Source organism: Notothenia coriiceps, unplaced genomic scaffold (assembly GCF_000735185.1).
Source record: "Notothenia coriiceps isolate Sejong01 unplaced genomic scaffold, NC01 NC01_scaffold00037244, whole genome shotgun sequence".
Classification (NCBI taxonomy): Eukaryota; Metazoa; Chordata; class Actinopteri; order Perciformes; family Nototheniidae; genus Notothenia; species Notothenia coriiceps.
In genome coordinates, this window is record NW_011369945.1 from 24544555 (window position 1) to 24566318 (window position 21764).

Consider the following 21764-nt stretch of genomic DNA (forward strand, 5'->3'; position numbering starts at 1 on the left):
GAGGGGCTACGAGAGGTTTTTCCCACTAGAAGACATACATACATGCATGTGAGGGAGCCGTGCTGGAGCTTGGCTTAGTCCGTCCTTTGGTGGTCTGTGAGGGGCTAAAGAGAGGTGTTTTCCCCGGTCTATTTGATGGAAGACTGACATGAGCAGAGTGTGGCATGTGAGGGAGCCCGTGCCTGGAGGCTTGCTTCAGGGGTCTGTGAGGGACTAAGAGAGCCCCGCCGCTCTCAGGCCACAAGTCCATTTCTCCCAGCAGTGAAAAAAAAAATTCATAACTGATAATGTCATGGTGCGAAAAGAGGACCCCCACTACTGCACATTAGCGCAACAGCAGCGCCAGGCGACAGACCATCTGAAATAGCCAGAAAGTCGTCCATACCATTAAATAACTTATCTCCCATCATGTTGCTCAAAGTAATCTAGTCGATCTCCTTGCTGCGTCTCTCCTCCATCCTCTGCGCCAGTGCACCTGGCTTGCGCAGAGCCGGACCACATCAGTGGACTCCATGGTCAATTGAACCGCGAATTCTAGACCCCTCGTCAGTCTTTCCAGCATTGTGATTTGGATAGGTCAGGCAGACATGTCTAAATTCCGTCGTCTGTCTTGTAGCAAGAACAGATACATTACCACCCTTGTTGTTACTGCCGGCGGTAGTCCTCGCCCCTTCGCTCTTTTTACATAAATCTGGAATGCTTGGTCCTTCGAGGTGCTCTTCAATTTGGCAGGCTTATCGCCTCATTGGCAAGACACCGGCGCAGCATATCAGAGCCATCTTTTGGTTCACACACGCCCACTTCAATAATCCATATTGGAGATACTCCTCCGGCGTATTTCCTTACTTTTTTTTGTTTTTCATTTACTTCATTTGTAGCCGTAACCGGTCGTTTAAAAAATCTGTCCATCTTTGTAGTATGCTAGCCGTGTTATATCTCTATGATGCTAGCAGTGGCGCTCTCTGACTGACGTACCAGTTATTGTTGCTTCCATGGTAACGGGTGACGCGCTTGATTTTTCTCTTAAATGTATAGATTTGTTAGATTAGAACGTAATCTATGAACTATTTTAGATTAAAAAAATAAAATATTATTTGTTGAACTATGAAGCCTTTTGTGAAAAAAAAATGATACCATGATAATTTAAATTAATGAATCTGAAAACTTTTCACGGACCCCCTGGCAGAGTGCCACGGACCCCCGGGGGGTCGCGGACCCCACTTTGAGAACCACTGGTCTAATGGATAGTGAGGTGGGCTGATGATCGGAAGGTTGCGAGTTCAAATCCTGCCTGGAACACCACTACTAGTGGTCATTTCCTGCTTCTTCACACACATGCTCTCTAGTACAGGTTAGCTCTGAGTGTTAGCGATGCTAATGTAAACACCGACCATATTACGTCCAAAACAGTCGGGCATTGTTTCTGATAGCAACGTTTCTGATACGGAGGATAAGAGAGAGGGTTTTATTTTCTGACGCTGCGTGAGTTCCCTGACACACCGGGGATGTATATTTATGTATAAAAGACATCAAAAAGTGCATTTTGCATGATAGGTCCCCTTTAAGCCAGAGATGAAATCACTATACGAGCTGATGATGTGTTGAAGTGCTTAGGAGCAAGACATAAAGCAGCCACAAGATCAATCAGAAATAAAAGAAGAAAAAAGGCTCCATGACCTAAAACTTTATTTTTCAAGATAACCCAGAGAAAATCCCCAAAATGAGCAAGAAAACAACAGTTAAGGGCCAAATACAGACACTATAAACTGGCACACATAACATTCAGACGCACATAAATACCAAAAATGTAGAAACACAAGATATCTTGTCTCCGACTTTAATCCAACTACAGTGACAATTTAAAGTCTTTGAAACACTTTTATTTTATTAAACCTTTTTTTTCTTTTACACTTTGACGTGTTTGATGTTCCTTGCAAGTGTCTCCCTTCTCTGAAGCCCAAACAAGGCAGCAACATGTGTTCAGGGACACGGGAGCTTCTTCTTTTCACACCTTACAGATTACTAAAACCAAAACTAACTGACTGTAACTTCTCATCGTGAGCTTTTCCATTTCCCTTCTCTTCGATTAAAAAAAGAGATCCAGTGCACAGGAAATCATCACTGCTGTAATCAGTTTCAGATTTATGGGGTCTGGGGCTTTCTTTCCTAAGCTTCCCTGGTTTTTATCAGTGTTTAACATTTCATTTTGCAATTTTTTGTCTCTGATCATATCTTATTAAATCTGTTTTTTCTTTCTCCAACCTGACTGCTGCTGCTGTTATTAGTCTAAACCTCCTGCTGCATTCAGAGTCTGTCGGGACATTACGGGCCTGTTAACGGTTTAATCTGTGGGGCTTACCGCGGGTTATAAAAAGCTCTGGCGTTGTTTCAGTCTGCTGTGTTGGACAGGTTGTTGTTTCTGAGTGTGTGTGAAGAGGAGCAGCTTCAACTTCTGTACAAAAAAACAATCACAGCCTCTTTTTACGTTCAAAATATCACTAATATCTACTGGGTAGAAGTTTCAAAATCAACTTGAGATTTTGACCGCCGAAAATGTCCTTTCACTTGAAGTAGGATTGGCAATATCATGATATGAGACTATACTTCATCTTACATATCGTGACACATAAAGTGCCTTTTCCTGGTGTTTGAGGCTGCATTACAGTAAAGTCATCTGATTTTGAGACTTAGAAGACTTTTATACATGTTTCTTTGTTCGCCTTTACCAACTTAGCCCTTTTTACCACTTAACTGAAGATTATATCATACATGCATTTGTTATTAATTAATACAAGTAACAATAGTCAACCCTATATCAATATCAATGTTGCAATACCAATATCGAGGTAGTAGATTAGAAATATCATATTTCATTTTCTCTATCGACCAGCTTGAACTTGGATCATAGTTCAGAAATTAAAAACAGTGGAGGAGGTTCATTTAAATAACTTAATGAATGTCTTCATGATGTTTTATGATGTGTGTTTGCATCAGCAAGGTCTGTGGTGTGTGTGTGTGCAGGAAGTGAGTAACCATCCCTGTCGAGTAGGAGGGTGTCGTTGTGATTAAACCTTCACATTAATCTTTCTGTTGTGTTGACAGAGAAAAGGTTAACTGAGTTCTACAGATGATTCAGTTTGTAAAGTTAGGAAGGATTTTAAAGAGGAAATATTCTGCTCATTTTCAGGTTCATATTGTATTTAGTGTCTCTGTACTGTGGCATGTCTCCATGCTTTAATGTTCAAAAGGCTCTTTATTTTTCTCATACTGCCTGTTCTGCAGCACGTCTTTTCACCCTCTGTCTGAAACCAGAGCCCAGTCTGCTCTGATTGGTTAGCTGGCCGGCTCTGTAGTGATTGGTTAACCAGTTAAATATGTCCTGCTTCCTAGCAAATCACGTACAATGTGTTGGAGCGCTAGCCAATAAAAGCGCTAGTGGTACATAGTGATGTCGCTATGTAACTAAAGTAAACAAAGGAAACACCCTCTGGAGGGAACACAGGCATTTTAGCCTTNCCAACAGAAGCACAAGCGTTACATAGTGATGCCACTATGTTCAGGAAGTAAACAAAGGAGTCCAATGGAGGCGTTTTTGGGTATGCACACAAATGTATATAACAAACTACAGGATAGGGATATTTCCAAAAAAGCACAATAGGGCCTCTTTAAATGATTTTGTAAAGGTTTAACACCAGAGCATTACCAAAAACTGCATTTCCTCTTGACTCTAGGGACAGTTTTAGCGATCGACAAAAAATAAGAAACTTCATATTCATTCTGATGAAAAATATCTCGAGCATTTTTCAAGAGCTTGTAATAATAAATAAATGGATGGCTGCACCAGGAGAGATGCATCCTGAAAACCACATTTACTGTCGAATGATGGAATGCATTTGGAGATGAAGCTGCCTACACTGTCTGCTCTTCATGGAGATAAAGATGGCGCCACATGTGACCTTTAATCACCACTAGTAGGCTGGTGTTATCCAAGCCTCCATTAAACAAATACGAGCTTCTCTGGTGCGCTTCCAGAAAACTGAGTCATGTAATTGAGTGAACGCTGGAGTAACGCCGAGCGCTCAGAGCATCGTCCTGCAGCAGCAGCAGGCGGAGGGGCCTAATCTGCAGAGGCTGAGGCCGGGAATAGCAGCTCTGATCTGGAAATCCTGACGTGTAATCAGCTTGTCTTTTGCCCTCCTGAGCCCAGCGCTGAAACATCCAGGCCTGAAGCATCGCCACGAGAGAGGAGGGAGAGCATGCGACAAAATGGAGGCACGCGACACGATCACAGCGAGAGGGCGTGTCAGGCTGTGAAAACAAGAACTCTGTGCTCAGTGAGCAAGAAGAAAAACCTCGGCTATTTTGATCTGACAGAGGAGAGGGCACTGATCCCAAGTGGTTAAAGAGGAGACATTCATTATGTCTCTTTAGCTGCTAAATGTGTCTTACAGATGAACGGTTAATATTCAACTGACAACACTGGTGTCACCGATTACACCGGCCATTTTAGAAAGAAGAGATATTGTTGATGCTCTGTGTGCTTACTACGAGCTTTTTAACATTGGTTTACTTTAACTGCAGTGCTTTCTTTCTTGTCATCAATCTCTCCTTCCTCTTTACGCCTTTATACCAAAAGATTATCTCATTAACTGAATCTGAAATGGTTTTCTAAAAATATTTCTTTATACAACCAAATATACTTTGACACTAATCCTACGCTTCCTTTGCCCATGATGACCCGTGATAATTCAAGCTGTCGTTCTTCTAGTTATCGTAACATGCTTTGCAAAATTTGTATTTTCATTTGACAAACATATAAACTAATAACTTTCTATGTACTAGTTACACAGTGACATCACTAGGTAACTTGCACTTGCGCTTCTATTGGCTAGTGCTCCATCACATTGCACTTGATAGGCTAAGAGGCGGGACATCTAAGCCGTCGTCCAATCACAACAGTCAGCCAGCGGACCAATCGGAGCATTCAAAAGTTGTTTTAATTAAATAAGAGGAAACAAAATCATTTCATGTTTAAGATAAGACACTAATTCAAGGTTTAACAGCAACAATAATGTAAATTGCACAATCTCTTAGCAAAGGTAGTTTTTAATGCATGAAGTTATGCACAGGAAGGCGTTTCAGTATTTTAGTAAAGGCAATTTATGAATTTCGAAACTTCTAAGAAGTCGTTTCTGGTGTAAAATTAGCAAAATTCCTGTTTGTTTATTGTGTAGAACCCTGTCAGGAGTTTATATGTTGAGCTCTGCAGTCCGGATTTTCTCTGACAGTTCGTGATCAACAGAGGACAGTACAGGCACGGGGAGTTTTCTTAACCCTTTAATCCTGGTGGGACTAAAACAGTGGGGGGGGAAGAGCCGATGATGGGATTAGAGGCTGAAGAGAGACTCTGACCGTAAAGCTGCTGCTCGGTGGTCCAAATAAACCTCTTACACAAGTCTTCATCTCGCAGTCAAAATGAACATAGAAATGGGTTTTAATGTGATCTATAGCAATATATACATCAAAGTCAAATTCAGTCTCAAAGCCAGTGTGTGTATGAGGTATTTATGTCATTAAAAGGTTTATCAAAATCTGACCTTCAGAGTCAAAGGTCAGCAGAATTTAAATGCAGTATATATAAAATGTTTACAGGTAAAAAATAAATAAAACTTTGACAAATAAGAGTTCTTCTTTACAAGTGGGATAAGTTGACATTATACTTTTTTTTTTTAATTAGTGCATTTAAAGGTTTACCTATTATGCAAAATCCACTTTTTCATGTCTTTTATAACATGTGTCCCCTCTGTGTAAAGAGATTCTGAAAGTTTCAGGAAAAAAGATTCTCTCTCTTTTTGTCCTGATCCAGGAGGCTGTGGCTCAGTGGATTAGTGCGCTGATCTTCGAATCAGAGGATAGCAAGTTCGAATCCCACTGCTGACGTCGTTGTGTCCCTGGGCAAGACACTTCAACCCCAAATTGCTCCTGTGGGGATTGCCCACAGTATTGAGTATGTAAGTCGCTTTGGATAAAAGAGTCTTAACAAGTAACATGTAATGTAATTCATTTTATATATTAAAAACCTGTCCAAAAATGAGCTGATCAGATTTTGACCACTTTATTGGCTTGTGTAACAATTAGCCAATAACCAACCAAGGTAACCCGCCCCCCCCCTTATTACCTGAATCTCCTCCTAGATCACATAGTGTTCTTTTTAACCAAATCGCTCTCAGAGGGGCGTGGCTCCTTATTTTCATCTAAAGTAACAGACAGAGAATCAGCACTTTGGAAACAGGGCTGAAACAGAGGGGATTATGGGTAATGCTGCAATGCATTATCTGTTTGGTATTTCAAGCCAAACACTTCAGAGACATGTTTTGTATATATCTGAGACCTATAATATATAAAGGAAAAACAGTATAATAAGGGACCTTTAAATTAAAAGAATCCTCCCGGGGTTATTTTTACAAGATTTGTACACCTCACACAGAGACTCAAACCTGACTGCTACCAACACAATAGTACTTCCCTTTGATCGTTAGTGCTTTACATAATGTTTTATATTTGATGACTCAAGACAATATATAAAAAGGTGTTATAAATGGCTGTTTACAGTCTGTGAGAAAAGGGAAAATACAGAAACTGATTTTCTCTGCAGCTCAGCCTGACAGAAACATGGTAATCTTCTCCTTTGAGGATCCACCAGTAGTAATAAAATAATAAAATGTGACCCAGTTTCAGTGAAGGACAAGTGCTTCCACATTGAAAGCCAGAGGTCTCCTCTGTGGTCTAATTACTTTATGAAATATTGATTGACAGCTTGTTTGAATCTGTTCCAGTCCTCTCCCAAATGACTATCGATCAGTTTTGGGATGGAAAACAGATGCTGTTCCATGTTTTATAATCATGTTAGTAATTCCAGTTTTTTATTTGGATATTTAAGCGTCTTACTTTTGTATGTAAATTCATAATTTACTTGCTTCCATCTTTCCATATTTTCAGTCTTTCTATAGCAATGAATTATTGATTAATTCATAAATGTACAATGGCATTTGCCCTAGAACATGCCCTAGAACATAATGTGACATTAACAAATGGTTTCATTTGTCCAACAGTTCAAAACCCACATTTATATTCAATTCACAGTGATATAAAACTAATCTTTACATCCAATAAGCAAATATTTCAGATTTTTAGCTCATTCAATTTATTTGTGTTAAGTGCTAATTAGCAAATGATAGCATGCTAGCTTAATACCTGCTAAACAGACGCATGTTGGCATTCTTATTGATGCTCATGTTAGCTCTAAGAATAGCTTCACAGAGCTGTAGACCCTTTATACCGTCTAAAATGGCATTAGGAAGTGGTGACTACTGTCAAAGAGTCCAACTGGCCGACTGGATGGAACGTTTTTGTACTAGTGCTGCTATCCCGTTTGTCCACTTGGGTTATGCTCGAAATATCAATGATCCCTAGCTCTTACACAACAGTATCAAGCAAAGGCTTTTGTTCAAGCTGGTGGAAAATACATTTTATAAAATAAAGAGAGAGTTGACAGAGTTCTGGGTTTTCCCAGTAAAAATTAAGCTGTACCTATTTCTGTGGACTTTTCAGAGGTGAAGCAAGTGTGCTTGGTGTGTTCACATCACCATTAACTGGTGTGTTTAGGAAATGTATTTAACACCACCATCAGACTAAACTGAGCCGGTACCCACCCGTCATTCAAAGCTACCACGCCCCTCATAATGCATACCTTTAAGCTCTAATGTTGTTCAAATGTTTATATAATCATTCCTGTCCGGTACATTTGTTATAAATGGAGAAATCAGATACAGGGAGCACATTATTTGTACCTGGCTGTAAACATGTTTTTTATGGAGATCGACTCCCTTTTGGAGCCAGCCTCATTTGAAGGACTTCTCTTTTTGGCCCTTCTGCATTGGCTTCAGTTACACCTCATTATTATTCAAAGGTTTGGTCCATTTGAAATCAAGTCTGGCTGTGTGTGTCCCAAGAACTAAAGCGAGTTGTTGAAAACTAGACTGATGGTTTGGAATTGCTATTAAAGGATAGTTTAGATTTTTTTTTCCCTGTACTGATTTTTAGGAGGCAGTCATTATTACCCTGGGAACCAGCCTCATTAAATCACACCACCAGCCTCCCCTCCACCGGCTCAGATTGGACACCAGCCAATCGCCTTCATCCCTGAGGAGCGGGGTCGCCTACTGAGCGGGACAACAATGGAGGGTCAATCAGTGTTCCTCTGCTCGTCTCCACCTAATGGACCAACCGGTTGGCAGGAGTCCAACACTGAAAAATGGGCTCTGAGCAGCGGGTACACTGGGGACCATTATGGGTTCTGGGAAAAGAGAGTTAGTGTGTTTGAGGGTTTGTTCAAGAGGAACACACTAGAAAAGACACAGTGGGACATTTAAAAACAGACTCTCGGAGCTCAAAACACATAGAAACATTAAGACTTGTCCAGATTTAAGTAGTACATCTTTTTAAATCAAATTAATAACAAAATATCCAAGTGGAAATTTTAAAGGGGGCCTATTATGCTTTTTGAGGTTTTCCCTTCCTGTAGAGTGTTGTATAGGTTTTTGTGCATGTAAATGGTCTGCATTGAACTCCTTTGTTTACTTCCAGAACATAATGACATCACTATGTAACACTCGTGCTTCTATTGGCTAGCGCTCCGACACATTGTATGTGATGGGTTAAGGGGCGGGACATCTCTAAGCTGTTGACCAATAACAACAGAGCCGTCCAGCTAACCGATCAGAGCAGACTGGGCTCTGGTTTCAGACAGAGGGTGAAAAGAGGTGCTGCAGCATAAAAATATGTTATATTACGGTATATATAAATATGTTAAATTATATTATTTTGAAATGGGACATTCTGTATATTTCTTATGCTTTTTATTCTAATTATTGCATCCCATCACATCGTATTAACATAACTGACGACAATCAGCAGCTATTTAAATCCTGAAATGTAAATCTGCAGACAGGAAGCGTTCACACCCACAGACCAGTGTGCAGCGAGAGTGTGTGAGCCTTTGTGCCTCTGGCTGCTGCTGGGTGTGTGTTATCTGTGTGATTTCTCCGAGGCGTTTGTCTCTGACGTCAGAGACCCGTCAGCTGAGTCTTTGTCACAATTTCTGCAGCTCTGAAAAATGGATCCAGTGTTCTGCAAAAACCACAGACAGAGGGGGCATGAGATTAAATGTTAAATGATACATTTTTAGTAACATGTTTTATAAACTCTTCTCACATAAACCATGCATATCTTTTTCCACTGTAGACATTTAATGTAATCCGGTGTTTCTGAGAAATGCAGTGCGTACTTGGCATTTTGAAATTCATCCAGGCCTGTGGGATACATATACAAGACATTGTAGGGGTTTATCTGACGGACATACCGTTTCAACAGTCATTTGAATGCTGTTAAAGCCAAACTTAACCTGGTTTTTCCAACTTCCTCATTGGCAAGATATTTGCAAAATTACAACAGTAATAAAACCATTAGGAGTTTGTAAAATGTTCAATTGTTCTAATAGTCCTGTTATACCTTTATTTGCTTCTCAACAAACAAGATAAACACCTTTTAAAGTATTATCAATGAAATGACTCCAACTCAGAGTAAAACATCACAAATATAACATACAATGGTTATTTTGGATATGGTATAACTATATGATAATATTTCAAGTTTACAACACAATGACATATCTGACCAAAGATTGTGATGGTAACCAAACTTTTTATCAACATTCAAAGATAGTTGCTAAATGTCAGCTTTGAAATGTCTCATGTAGATCTCCCATGACCCAAATAAACCTGCAAATTAAAACGTACTGAATCTCTCCTTATGTAATACTAATCTTAAATTCCAGTTATGCAATCACTGCTACACTATCAATCTAGACCACCACGACAGACAAATTCTCAGATACCGAGTTTCTATCTCCTCTGCTCCATCACAAACAAGAACGATAGAAAGAGTTTATTTTAACCACAAAACCATCAGTGCAGATTATGTGTGATATCACTGAACATTTAGGAGCTGAAGGAGAAGTAGTGCAGCCGCCTGTATCTAATCTGAACACAGAGTCAATGTGAAGCTGCAGAGAGATATGCAGCATGAACGCAGGCTCTAATCTTTAATCACACTCCTGCAGAGGTGACTGTGTGAAGGTGATTACAAAACCATTGATTTAAAGAAACAACAGTAAAACACATCTGCAGTTAATCTGACATTAATTAATTCAATGTCCAAATGTTTATTAAAAGTTTTCCTGTGCGCTGTCAAATGTGAGAAATTAACCATCCTTACGAAACGATTCAACAAAAATCCTGTGTGATGTTTTAGAATGAAGGTGTGTTTCATCCCAGGTGTAAACACTTCCTCGAATGGAATTTTTTTCTGCCCATTTTTATCAGCATATTTAAAGCATAGACACATGGTGGGAATGATAATGACCTCTGTATGCTCAGCAACTTTTACCACATGTGCCATTTAACTAATGTCAGTTTTATCAGGAAGATATAACAACCTGTAAGAGGCTTCAGGCTTTCTGATTGGCTGCAGGTGATGTCACATGTTTGTCATTGAGGGAGTTAGACGACATAAAAGTGCGATATGAGGCGAGGACCCGGTGACCTCAGATAATCGCTGCCTGCAGAGCTTTACATACTGACAGTAACCTTGTGATAACAAAACAGTGCAACACTGTTTAGAAAGGGCAACGGACTCAAGTATAAGAACTGCAACTGTAGCTTTATTAATGGGTACTAAAGTAAATCCTCGCACACTGACCTTAAACACTTCCAACACTTTTATGAATAAAACAATATCTGACTAGTGTAGCTTGAAAGCTGCTCAGAAAGTAGTTATTGGTAAACTGCTTAGATATGTCCCGCCCCTCTGCTTAGATATGTCCCGCCCCTTTGTTTGAGCGCTAGCCAATAGAAGCACAGGTATTACATAGTGATGTCACTATGTTACAGAAGTAAACAAAGGAAACCAATGGGTTTCAGGCTATTTCATCTAAAAATGCTTCATGTATCTCTTATTGTCTTTAAATCAGTAATCCTTAATATTTTTTTCAAGCCAAAGACCCCTTTAGTTCAAAAATAGATGGATTAGGGACTCACTGTTTGTTGTTCATAGTAATAGCGTGCTTACCTAGTTACAAAGGTAATGTGAATTGTAAGTGTAAAAAGGTCATCGGAATGTATAGTGTTTGCATTGCACAAAACACACAAAGCTCATATCTGAGTGAGGAACAAGCAAGGAAACCAGATCTATATTTTCCTGTGAGTACGTGCAGCCTGTATGACTCAGTCTGTCATGGGATGCATTGAGAAGCATCCAGGGTATTGAGCTTTTCTCGGAAAATGGGAAACATGGGGACGAGTTCGCTCTGACTGATGAGCTGCAGGCAGAGACAGCTGACACCTGGCTAACAATAGAAACACCAGAAGAAGAACAATTATATTCACCAGCTGGAAAATACTGACACCTACGCTTTACAGAAATGGCAGATTGTACAGTTTTACATGATTGGTGCATTATGAAATATTAAAGGCAGCATAATGCATACTCTGTCAGTTTTACAGAACAAGAACTCCACACAATGGTTCTTCTACATTTAATTTTTTAATATCGGTAATGTTTTTGGAAATACTAACCTTCTTAAACTTATAGAGGCAATTTAGTTTTGACACCCAAGTTTTATACCGATTTTTTAAGATTTAGTTGGCCCAAAATGCATTATTCTGAACTGGTATTTAATGAGGTTTAATAAGGCCCTATTTTGTTCAATATTCCCAGTATACGTCAAATATATTCCTTATAAATCCTATGAGGTTATAAGGACTTTCATCATTCAACCCTTTACTTTTCTTTATAGGTTTCTAATAATAATAAACGTTTATCTTGCTGGCCTAATCCAAATAAAAAAGTGATTTAAAAGAAAACAACCGAGTGAAAAAAGATCAAGGACTTTGAGCTGACAGTCATGCTGTATGAGTTATGAGTTTGTATGAGACTGCAGAGGTGCAGTCTGTGTTTCTCTAATCTCTATGTATGATGAGCGCAGAGTAGACTCGAAGGTGTGTCTCATTCCTGCTGCAGAGCGTGTGTCCTCTGTGGGAACGTGCAGGAGGACAGACGTGAAGTCGCAGATTGGACTCTGGCCAAACAGGCAACACTGCAGCAGCTCTGCAGCAACAGCCATCCATGATGCAGCACACTCCGTCAGCAACACACAGCCTGCTCATGAATAAATACTGATCAAGGTAATGGCTGGAGCTTTTTGTGAGTCGTGCAAAACAAAAAGGAAAGTTGGTTAACAAGTTTGAGTTCTGCTTAAACAGCAAATATCTTCATTTAATGTTGGTATACTTTAGCCAATAGACACTTATTCTGAACATGGTTAAATCCTCCAGTCAGGTAAAAAAAGTACAACCTATATTTTTTTATTTAAAAGCCAGTAATCCTAGCATCACATGAAGTAACCATTTTATATCGTTTTGAATACCTTAAGTGTCCCCCACAATAATTATGAGCTATATGAGAGTTTGCTCCTTGCCACAAATGGCCTTGGATGATGAACTCAATGACCTCAAGGGAAGTTATATAAAGCCGACAAATAAAGGACATTTTGCTTGTCGTTTAACGCCCCCTGTTTTTGGTCTCCACCTCCTAAAGGAGGAGTCTATTTATTTGTTAACTTCTCCAATATTTTCACCAACTAGTCTCCAACTGTTTTGGTCTGCTACGTTCTGCTGAACAGTACATTAAGAACACATTAAAAGAGCTAACTGAACTGCCTTCCCCATCCCTAATGTAAGTCTTTCATTATCAGACTGTCTGATACATTATTTAATTCGACCGGCTCTACCAGTGAAGCTTTTACATCCCCTTACTCTCTGCCTCATACCCTAAAATGCAACACAAATCTGGGATAGAATAAAACCTAATGTATCCAGGTGACATTTGTTGTTATACATTAGGTAGGGGTCAAATAAAAACAATATGTAACCATCAAAGATCAATAAGGTGCAAAAATCAATGATACACAATGCAGGAAATGTGAACCAGTTAAAGGTAAGGAGTAAATCAGTCATATGCTTTGAGTAATAAGACCTTCACCTGATGTCAGAAACATTTTAATATTTGATTCAAGGTGCAGTAGGAGATTGTCTCAGTTCTTTATGGGGCTGTAAAGCTGTAAAAAAATGTAAGGGCAGTTGTCAGAGCCAAAAAGAGGATGTCTTGCTTCACTTCCTTGTTCATTTTTGCATACATCCTAAACATGACTTATAACCTTTTTACCCTTTTAGGATTCCCAATCTTCTCGTTCATACTCATTTGTATGTAAGTATTGTACAAATGAAAGTAGAAAAAGGTTATTTCCCCCCTTGTGATTCTCTTTTGCTCCAGTAAAGCATTTGTGTCACAGGTTGGGAACAAACTGCACATATTCCCACAGGGCAGGAGGAGGGAACAACAGATTGTGTTGTCCTAAGTGTCCTAAAATCCCAAACACGGCCCACGTTTGGTTCAAGGTGAGAAAAACCTTGACGTGGCACGATGATCGGCTGCCCCCTGCAGCTCAGGCAGTGGTGCACCAGCCTCGTGACATTCAGTGCTTTGTGTCCTAAAAAAGGGATTTCTGCTCTCAATAAATGAAAGAATTTCCCATCTTTCATTTGCAGAAAATAGCACTCTATGTTACGCTTCGTAGATCTGAATTAAACATGACATTCAAGCTCTCACTCATTCATGCACCAATGCTATTCCTGTGTATCTCCACATGCCAAATGCATAGAAAATGCCCTATTTTTCTGCACATTTGAAGTCATTTTCTGTAGCAAATAATGCAGCGTGTGAAACATGATTTTTTTTTTGTTAGGTTGAAGGACAAATAGGCACATCTGTTTTTATTCCAGGATAATCCGACTTTAATACCCCACAGTGGCTTCTTTAAAATCGACCTTTTGTGACACTAATGCACAAATCACAATCACGTTAGGTAACTTCCTTGCTATTTCTGCACTTTGCCTCTCTGGGATCGGAGAGTGAATTACAGATGTGATACGTGGGAGTGGAGAGACACACAATAATATCCACTGGCCAAACACAGGGCAGCTGCCTTGGAGGGGTGAGTAATTCCTGCTGTTACCGTGGCAACCGGCCAAATATGGCACAATCCCCATCACTGTCAGGTACCAACCAGTGTTGCAGAGACTAAACCAGTCATCCATTACTGATAGATGGTACCCTGCATGCAATACTGATTGTGTTTGTGTGTTTAAATCAAGTGTTTTTGGACTGAATCTGATGTTTTTTGAGGTCAGTTCTTTAGCTACTAAAAGCTAAAAAAATAAAAAATAAGAAAAGTCTAAAATAAACGTAGATGAAACTCAGGGAGGAATTTCTCCATTTAAAATAATAATTGTAAGATTAAAAAAAGTATTTTTGACTGAATGTCTATCTATTATTGGTTTCATTGTTTGAATCCAGTGTTTTTTAAGCCAATGTTTAATGTCAATAGTGAATAGTAAATTGTATATTTTCTTATTCTAGATATGTTTAGAGCTTCAGGGCCACTAAAAAACTCAATTTAAATCAATGTTAATGGGACTCAGGGATAAATATCAAATTAAATTGAGAATATATTGATAGAAAATGTTATATTAACCCCACAAACTGATAAAAGATAGGATAGATGATCAGAGAAGTCAAAACAATATAACTACATGTCTTTAGATAATATTATTAAACTGGAAAAGGTCACTTAGCTCACTGAGTTGTCCCTTTGTGGATCCAAAATAGTGGCGAAGATAACACAAAAATGAAATTATTCATCCCATATTGACCATGAATTTAGTGATTTAAAGATGAGCCTGCAGCTGTCATCCTGAGCTGGAGCTGAATTGTTATCTGTCAAGGTTTAAAGCAAAATTAGTCACAGTGAACTCACTTACTGCAGACAGATGGACCTCGGACCAGAGCCAGGGTTTCCAGTTCAGTCCACTCGGATACTTCACTTATCCCCAGAACTGCCCTGACCCCATCTGTGAAGTACGCAGGAGTTAAAAACCCTCAACAAAAAGGTTTCCCACCTGATGTTTTACTTTTGGTGAGCGAAATTACAGCGGGGACTTCTCAATATTTGTGGGAAGATCAAGACCTATCAAGATCATTAAATATTAAGAACAAGGTGAATATAGTCTAAATTAAGGAATCTTATTCATTAAAAGATTAATTTTACATTTAAGAAGAGAAAGATTCAGGTTGAATTAGTAATCATTTATGATTGAGAAATATGTTTGTACATTTTTTTGGTATGGACATTTTGTGCAGCTGTGTATTCTACCATGCCAAGAGGGTTACACATACAACAGTTAAATTAAACATTTAACATACAACATTTAACCGCATCTTACTGTGGTAGAGAGTGAAGAAAAGGTCAGAGGACAGATTTAACTGGGTTGTATGCTATTGGATTATTATAATTGTATATTTTACAACCTGTTTTCTCTATTTTAGAGCAGGAAATCCACTCGAGAACACAAACATTTTCTTGTCTGTATTTTGTACACGGATGACCAATTGGTTGGCTTTGCTGCTTTATTCCGAAAGGTTTGGAACAATAACACAGAACATGGGAAGCCACGTTGTCACCTCATCTGCAGAAATGTAGTTCACTGAGTGCCAATCGCTACTGGATAATCAATTAGTCAATGATGTGAAAACAGGCTTGTGTTTCATATAGACAGACACAACAAAAAAATCTCAAATTAATGTCAATCCCACTGAATCACTGCTGCTGCTCCTAGTATCTGCCACAAGGGTCAAACACATTTATACACCATTTCACTTCAACCCCTCAGCCTTGCAGTCATGGCGGCTTACGCTAATCGATGCAGGCTCTTTCTCACCCAGTAAAGAGGCTCTGGGAATATTACATAACACGCCTCCTCATATGTTTCTGCACCACTGCACAGCTGACCGTGTCGGGGACTATGCTGCATACTGCGTGACATATACATCCACACACTGTCCTCCCTTCATCTGTTTTAACCCCCCAGCACTCTGCATCAATGACTATTTTTACACACAAAGAACAGACATGCACTCAGATTATTTATAGTATTCATCTTCAGGCTCTGCACCACATTCCTGCGTTGCTCAGAGATTCATGCATCTTGTGTTTCAACAATTTTTTTCTCAGTCCATTCTTGATGTTATGTTCCTCTTGACATAACACTCAACGCTCAGTAAACACACATTTCTCTCTCTATCTCTGCATGTTTATCCCCCTGTTTCCTCCTCTCTTTAGCCCAGCTGCCTGCTCATGAAGAGGTTTTGTTTGGACATATGGCGGATGTAAATATAAATAAAATGTTGTGTTTGATTTTGCTGTGTTTTGATTTTATTTCTGCCTTATTGGATCAAAGATGAAGCAAATGGAATAAAAACATCTCTTCTTTTAGGCCCAACGGCCATTAAAAAAGAATTATTAACGAAGATATAACTAACACTAATTGGTGGACACTGTAAGCTAATGATGGCTACAAAAATATTTTGGTATTTGATATAATTTACGCCAAACACAGAATTTACAGGAGGTCATTTGTCGAAGAAGGCCTTAAGCTAACAGAAAGCTATCTTTGGCAAAGCTATAGTTAAAAAATTAAGCTAAAGCATAAAGCTAAGCTAAATGGTGGCTCATGTTAGCTAACACACTAAAGAATACATAGGATTGAATCTGTAGCCGATGTTGAGGCTTGAAGCTAACAACTATTGCAAAAGATTGAAAAGCTTATTGTGCTATTGTTAGATAAAGCTAGCTACCATCTTTTTTTGTTAGGTTGTTTTATGCCTAACACCTAATTTATTTTCAAGATGCATCTGTAATCATTTACGGCCCAGAGATAATCAAAATACCACTATCAGGGAAACCAAAACATGCTCAACTAGGCAAAGCTATATTAGCTTAAAATGAAGCTAAAGCTAACTGTTGCCTCTTGTTAGCTACCTTTAGATATTGCTATCTATCTGAAGTTTCTCAACATATATACAGTATGGTAAAAATGTAAGAGTTACCCTTTAAAGAAAAATATATTGTTGGAAATAACCAATTTTGCTGGCTAATTTTCGTCATATGTTTTTATTTCTGCGGTTTCTTGTGCATGATGAACTACAATGAATAGCCTACAAACTACATTTTCCTTGTGTCACTGTGACAGAGCACAGGTATGTGATCGGGTCAGACATATGGCCTGATGAGGATTTAGAGACATCAGAGTGTTCTTGGTAAGTACGCGACCAATAAGATAATGTACTTATTATTGGTTGCAAACGAAGCCTCCAATAATGTTATTACTTTAAGATGTTTTAATTAATACTCACATTCTACAACAGTGTTTATAAAATGTACATTTACCAGTACAGTATCTTCGACATTCCCCCACTGTAGAGGTTTTAGTAATGCCCTTCCTGCTGCCTGTAGGTCATCACATCCTAAATGGTGTTGCCGGTGACGCAGAGAAATGTTCACAGCGTTTATCACTTCCATTTGACTGATTATATAACCACTCCAGCCTCACAGAGAGATAGCACGCCACTGTCTGCTGTCATATCTCTCTCTCTCTCTCTCTCTCTCTCTCTCTCTCTCTCTCTCTCTCTCTCTCTCTGTGTGTGTGTGTACCCACCTCAAAGCTCACTGACCTGACCTACCCACCTGTCCTTTTCCCCAAGTTGGGAGCATTTAGAAAACAACACAACACCCGGGGACTTGATCATCCCCGGCTGGGCCACCCTGGTGTGAGAGCGTCTGGTGATAATGGCCGAACACTCGATGATCTCTGGGTCCATCACTGAGGATGTGTTCCAAACAACAATTATAAAGGACTATTTTGTTCCCCAAAAACCTTCATTTTTGAGAACAAACAACTACTGACTACCTGTCACTATGATTCCCTTAACTCTTTTTCCAAGCCTATTATACTGTCTCTGCTGGTTGATGGAGGACAAATCATGGCAACTGGATCTTCAGTAATCAGATTTTGTTATATTATCATATGTTAACTAAACGGATCAGTTTAATACAATCGTTGGTTGTCTCACCAAAATGGACTATCTGTCTTTAAATTAAACCACTAAATACCACCTATAATATACTCTTCTCCTTTACAAGCCTAACCTTCAGAAACTCTTCCGTCCTCTCAGTGTTTATTTCAATCCCTCCTGTATTTTTCACAATGGTTCTATTCTACTGAGCAGATTCAGAAAAAAGGTGTACTGGCACTTACCATCTGTCGCCACTAGATGGAGGCAGGAGACCACGAATGGATGACTGGACTCACCAATGAGAGGTATGCGAACCACTCCACACCACTAATTAGGGGGTTGCAAATTGCAAGATAAACAGTAATTTTCGGGATCATTTTATTCAAAATAATATTACTCCTTTTAATTTATTTAATCTAACTCTGAGACACCTAATAGGCTTATTACTCTGACCTTAAACTAACCCTAAACTCTCAACCAGTTGGGTTAGATGCTGAATACAAATACTGTTCCATACTTCTCATCCTTTTAAGATGCAACCACTGGCCTATTGGCCTTAAACCTTTAATCTGACCCTAAACCTAACCAATTGGTCTGATGCCTAAACATAAGTCCAATGCCATGATTCTCATCCTTTAGATGTCAGTGGACCTATGCTGACCCCTTTATTCTGATCCCTAAACTTAACCCAAATTGGGTTTTGATGCCTAAAACAATAAGTCCCATGTCCCTTAAATATAACTACTAAACCCAAATTCAGGCTCCTCGCTAACCCAAACCACATTCTCTCCCACTTTTTCGTTCCTGACCTTTCTTTTAGCCCCTATCCGGTCGAGCCCCTGTGGGGATAGACGAAAGGAAAAGGGCATAAACAGATACGGCCAACAAGCGGCAAGAGGGGGCAATCCGCCGTGACCACAGCTACCCCTCCTCCGTGTCTCTGTCCTTTCAACCTAAATTACTCTGTCTACTGACCTTTACCAGACACGTCTGGTTCAATCAATGATTCCCACGCTAAGGATAAGAGCCGACTTCATCTATGGCCCGGTGCCCTTCCTGAGTCCTCTGTATAACTACCGTGAAGTGTTGGACGACCATGGGAGGGGATCGGTGCTTTTTACCTAACCTATACCCCAGCAGTTGCCTGGAGAAACGGGGACTTATTCCTGAACCGGGGTTTGATTGATTGATCGCTCGTTTTCTTTTGTTCCTAATCCAAAAAAAAAAAGCCCTAATTGGTCAGTCTTTTAACCCACAATTATTCTAAATTATCAAAGAACAAATTGGATTGTTTGTCCCTCCCTCCTCCTCCTTTCTTCTTTAGTAATGATGCCCTGAATAATTGCTCTTATTTCCTTACTCCAACCTAAAGTCTATACACAGAACAACAAATAATAACAGTAGGGATAATGTTTTTTTAATTATTTTCTTATTCTACATATGACCATAAATTATAGGATTGCTCTGCTCTTTGAACCTTTTAATTGATCTCTACTTGACCAGTTGGGGGCTGGTTCCTAACACAAATACTATGTTATAAATAAAAATGCTTGTTTTATTATCAACTAAAGGTTAAATACACAACACAATAAAAATAACAGTAAGGGAAATATTTATAATTACTTTCTTATCCTACATATTACATAGAATTATAGGATCCTCTGCTCCACTAACACTTAAACCCAGACCTTTCCCCTACTCAGAAGCCCCTCCGGGGTCCTGCCCCAGAGGTAGCAGTTACAGAGAAAGCCTAATGCCCGGCTAAGGGGAGATTGAAATGTTGGCCACTGACACAACTCCCCACCCTCTGAACTCTTAACCAGTATCCCACCAGGGATACACCTCTTCTCTCCTCTCTCCTTCTATCCTCACCTAATTTCTAAAGAAGCGGTTAAATTCGTCGGTCCACTTACCCCCTTACATATAACCTTTGGATTAAATCCTTTTAGAACCTCCTTCTTATATTCAAAAAAATAACATAATATTTAAATAAGATTTAACTAAACTTAGTCGGACCGCGAAACTTGGATTAGAACTAAAAAGGGAAAGAGGTCAACTGAAAACCAATTCTACTTAGAGTGAAGGCGTTAAATGTCCGCCTTTAATTCACTCCTTAAAAAATATTAGAGTTTTTGGAAAAAAACAATAGAATATTACCCTGCATACCAAAAAGCTTTTAATGTTCACAATTTTCTTTTGAAAATATTTCTTTATTTAATTTACTTAAATATATACACTCTAACTTTACTCTAAAATATAATTAATACATTTAAGGGTGAAATGAAGTTTTTTTTAAAAATATTTTAAAAAATTCTTATAAACGCATTTTAAATGATTTTTTTTTAATTATAAACACTTGTCCTTTTAACGGGCCCCATTTGTTAATAGTTTAAACATGGTGCCCTGTGCCCCCAGTTCCTGGAAATAAACCACTATGAAAAAAGTGCATACTACCTTCAATTCCCCGCCGCTTTTGAACGTCAACCTTCCGGGTATTGCGGCAAACAATACAACTCCTGGCCTTAGGTGGGGTTACAAAATGTGAACGACAAGATTGAGAAAACACATGTGGTGTGGAAGACCTCCCGGCTCAACAAACCCTTTGACCATCCGCAATGGAGGAAATATACCTGGGTCCACCCTTTCCCAAAGGTTGAAGAGTGAGTTACGTTTGAATTATGCATTCAAGGGGGACCGATTTCTCCCTCGTTCCAATTTGGAATGAGAAAAATAAGTTTTAAATACCTTACACAATATAGAAAATAAATTTTCAATATAACAAATTTCCCCAAAGATGGGGCCTTTGACTCAAAAATCATCTTAACAATTTTCCTCCCTGGGGAAGGAAGAAAATAACCATATTCACTATTTTTCCATTACATTAAGGTTAAACACTATGCCGCCCTGTTGCCGTGTGGTGGGGTGGTTGCCCGCCCCCGTGTATTAAGCTTATTTCCCATTAGATTTTTAAAGGTTATAACTCCAGCCTCTCAGATGGGATATTGGGGGAGGGGTGGGGATTTAATTTTGATTAGCAGCACCCAATGGCTTGTTCCAATAAATGAATTTAATCCCGGTTTTTTCCCGCCCATTATTGGAACAGTCCTTGTCAATGACTGGTGGTGTGGGGTGTGTTGTGTTTGGTGGTAATTTAGCTATTTCTAATTAGAATTAAAAGTTAAATTCAAGGGCCTCCTCCAGAATGGAAAGGGGAAAGGGTGGGGAACATTAATTTCCGATTAAAACAAGCCGCCCCCTTAGCTGTTCCCAATAATTGAAATTTAATAATTCCGCTTCCCCTCCTTATTGAAAGGCTCCCTGTTTTGGAACTATTTGTGTGTGGGTTTGGTCGCTCTCTTTCTCTCTCCTCCTCCGTCTCTACTCCCTCTCCCTCCCTCTTCCTCTTCCCTCCTCACTCCTAAAAAGAGAAGCGAATTAAAATTTTGTCCGGTCACTTCTTTGACCCTTAATATTAACCCTTTGGATTAAAAGTCCTTTTTAAGAACCTACTTACCTTATATCCCAAAATAACAATAATCATTTAATCGTTTTTTTACAAAGCTTAAAACCCTAAGTTCCGGAACGCAACCTTTGTGGTAAGAACCATAAAAAAAGTAAGAAGGTCAACCGACCAATTCCCTACTGAGTGAAATGCCGTTAAATAATTCCGCCCCTTA

General features: G+C 39.2%; 1 protein-coding gene across 1 annotated transcript in view; it reads right to left on the minus strand.

Annotated features, from left to right (window-relative positions):
• The window catches only part of LOC104965451 (uncharacterized), a 45127-nt gene extending 27235 nt beyond the window's left edge, over positions 1-17892 (minus strand). The window contains exon 1 of the mRNA XM_010794407.1: positions 17759-17892. Coding sequence (XP_010792709.1) covers positions 17759-17892 — 134 coding nt within the window. The remainder of the gene's footprint in view (positions 1-17758) is intronic.
• Positions 17893-21764: the final 3872 nt, after the last annotated feature.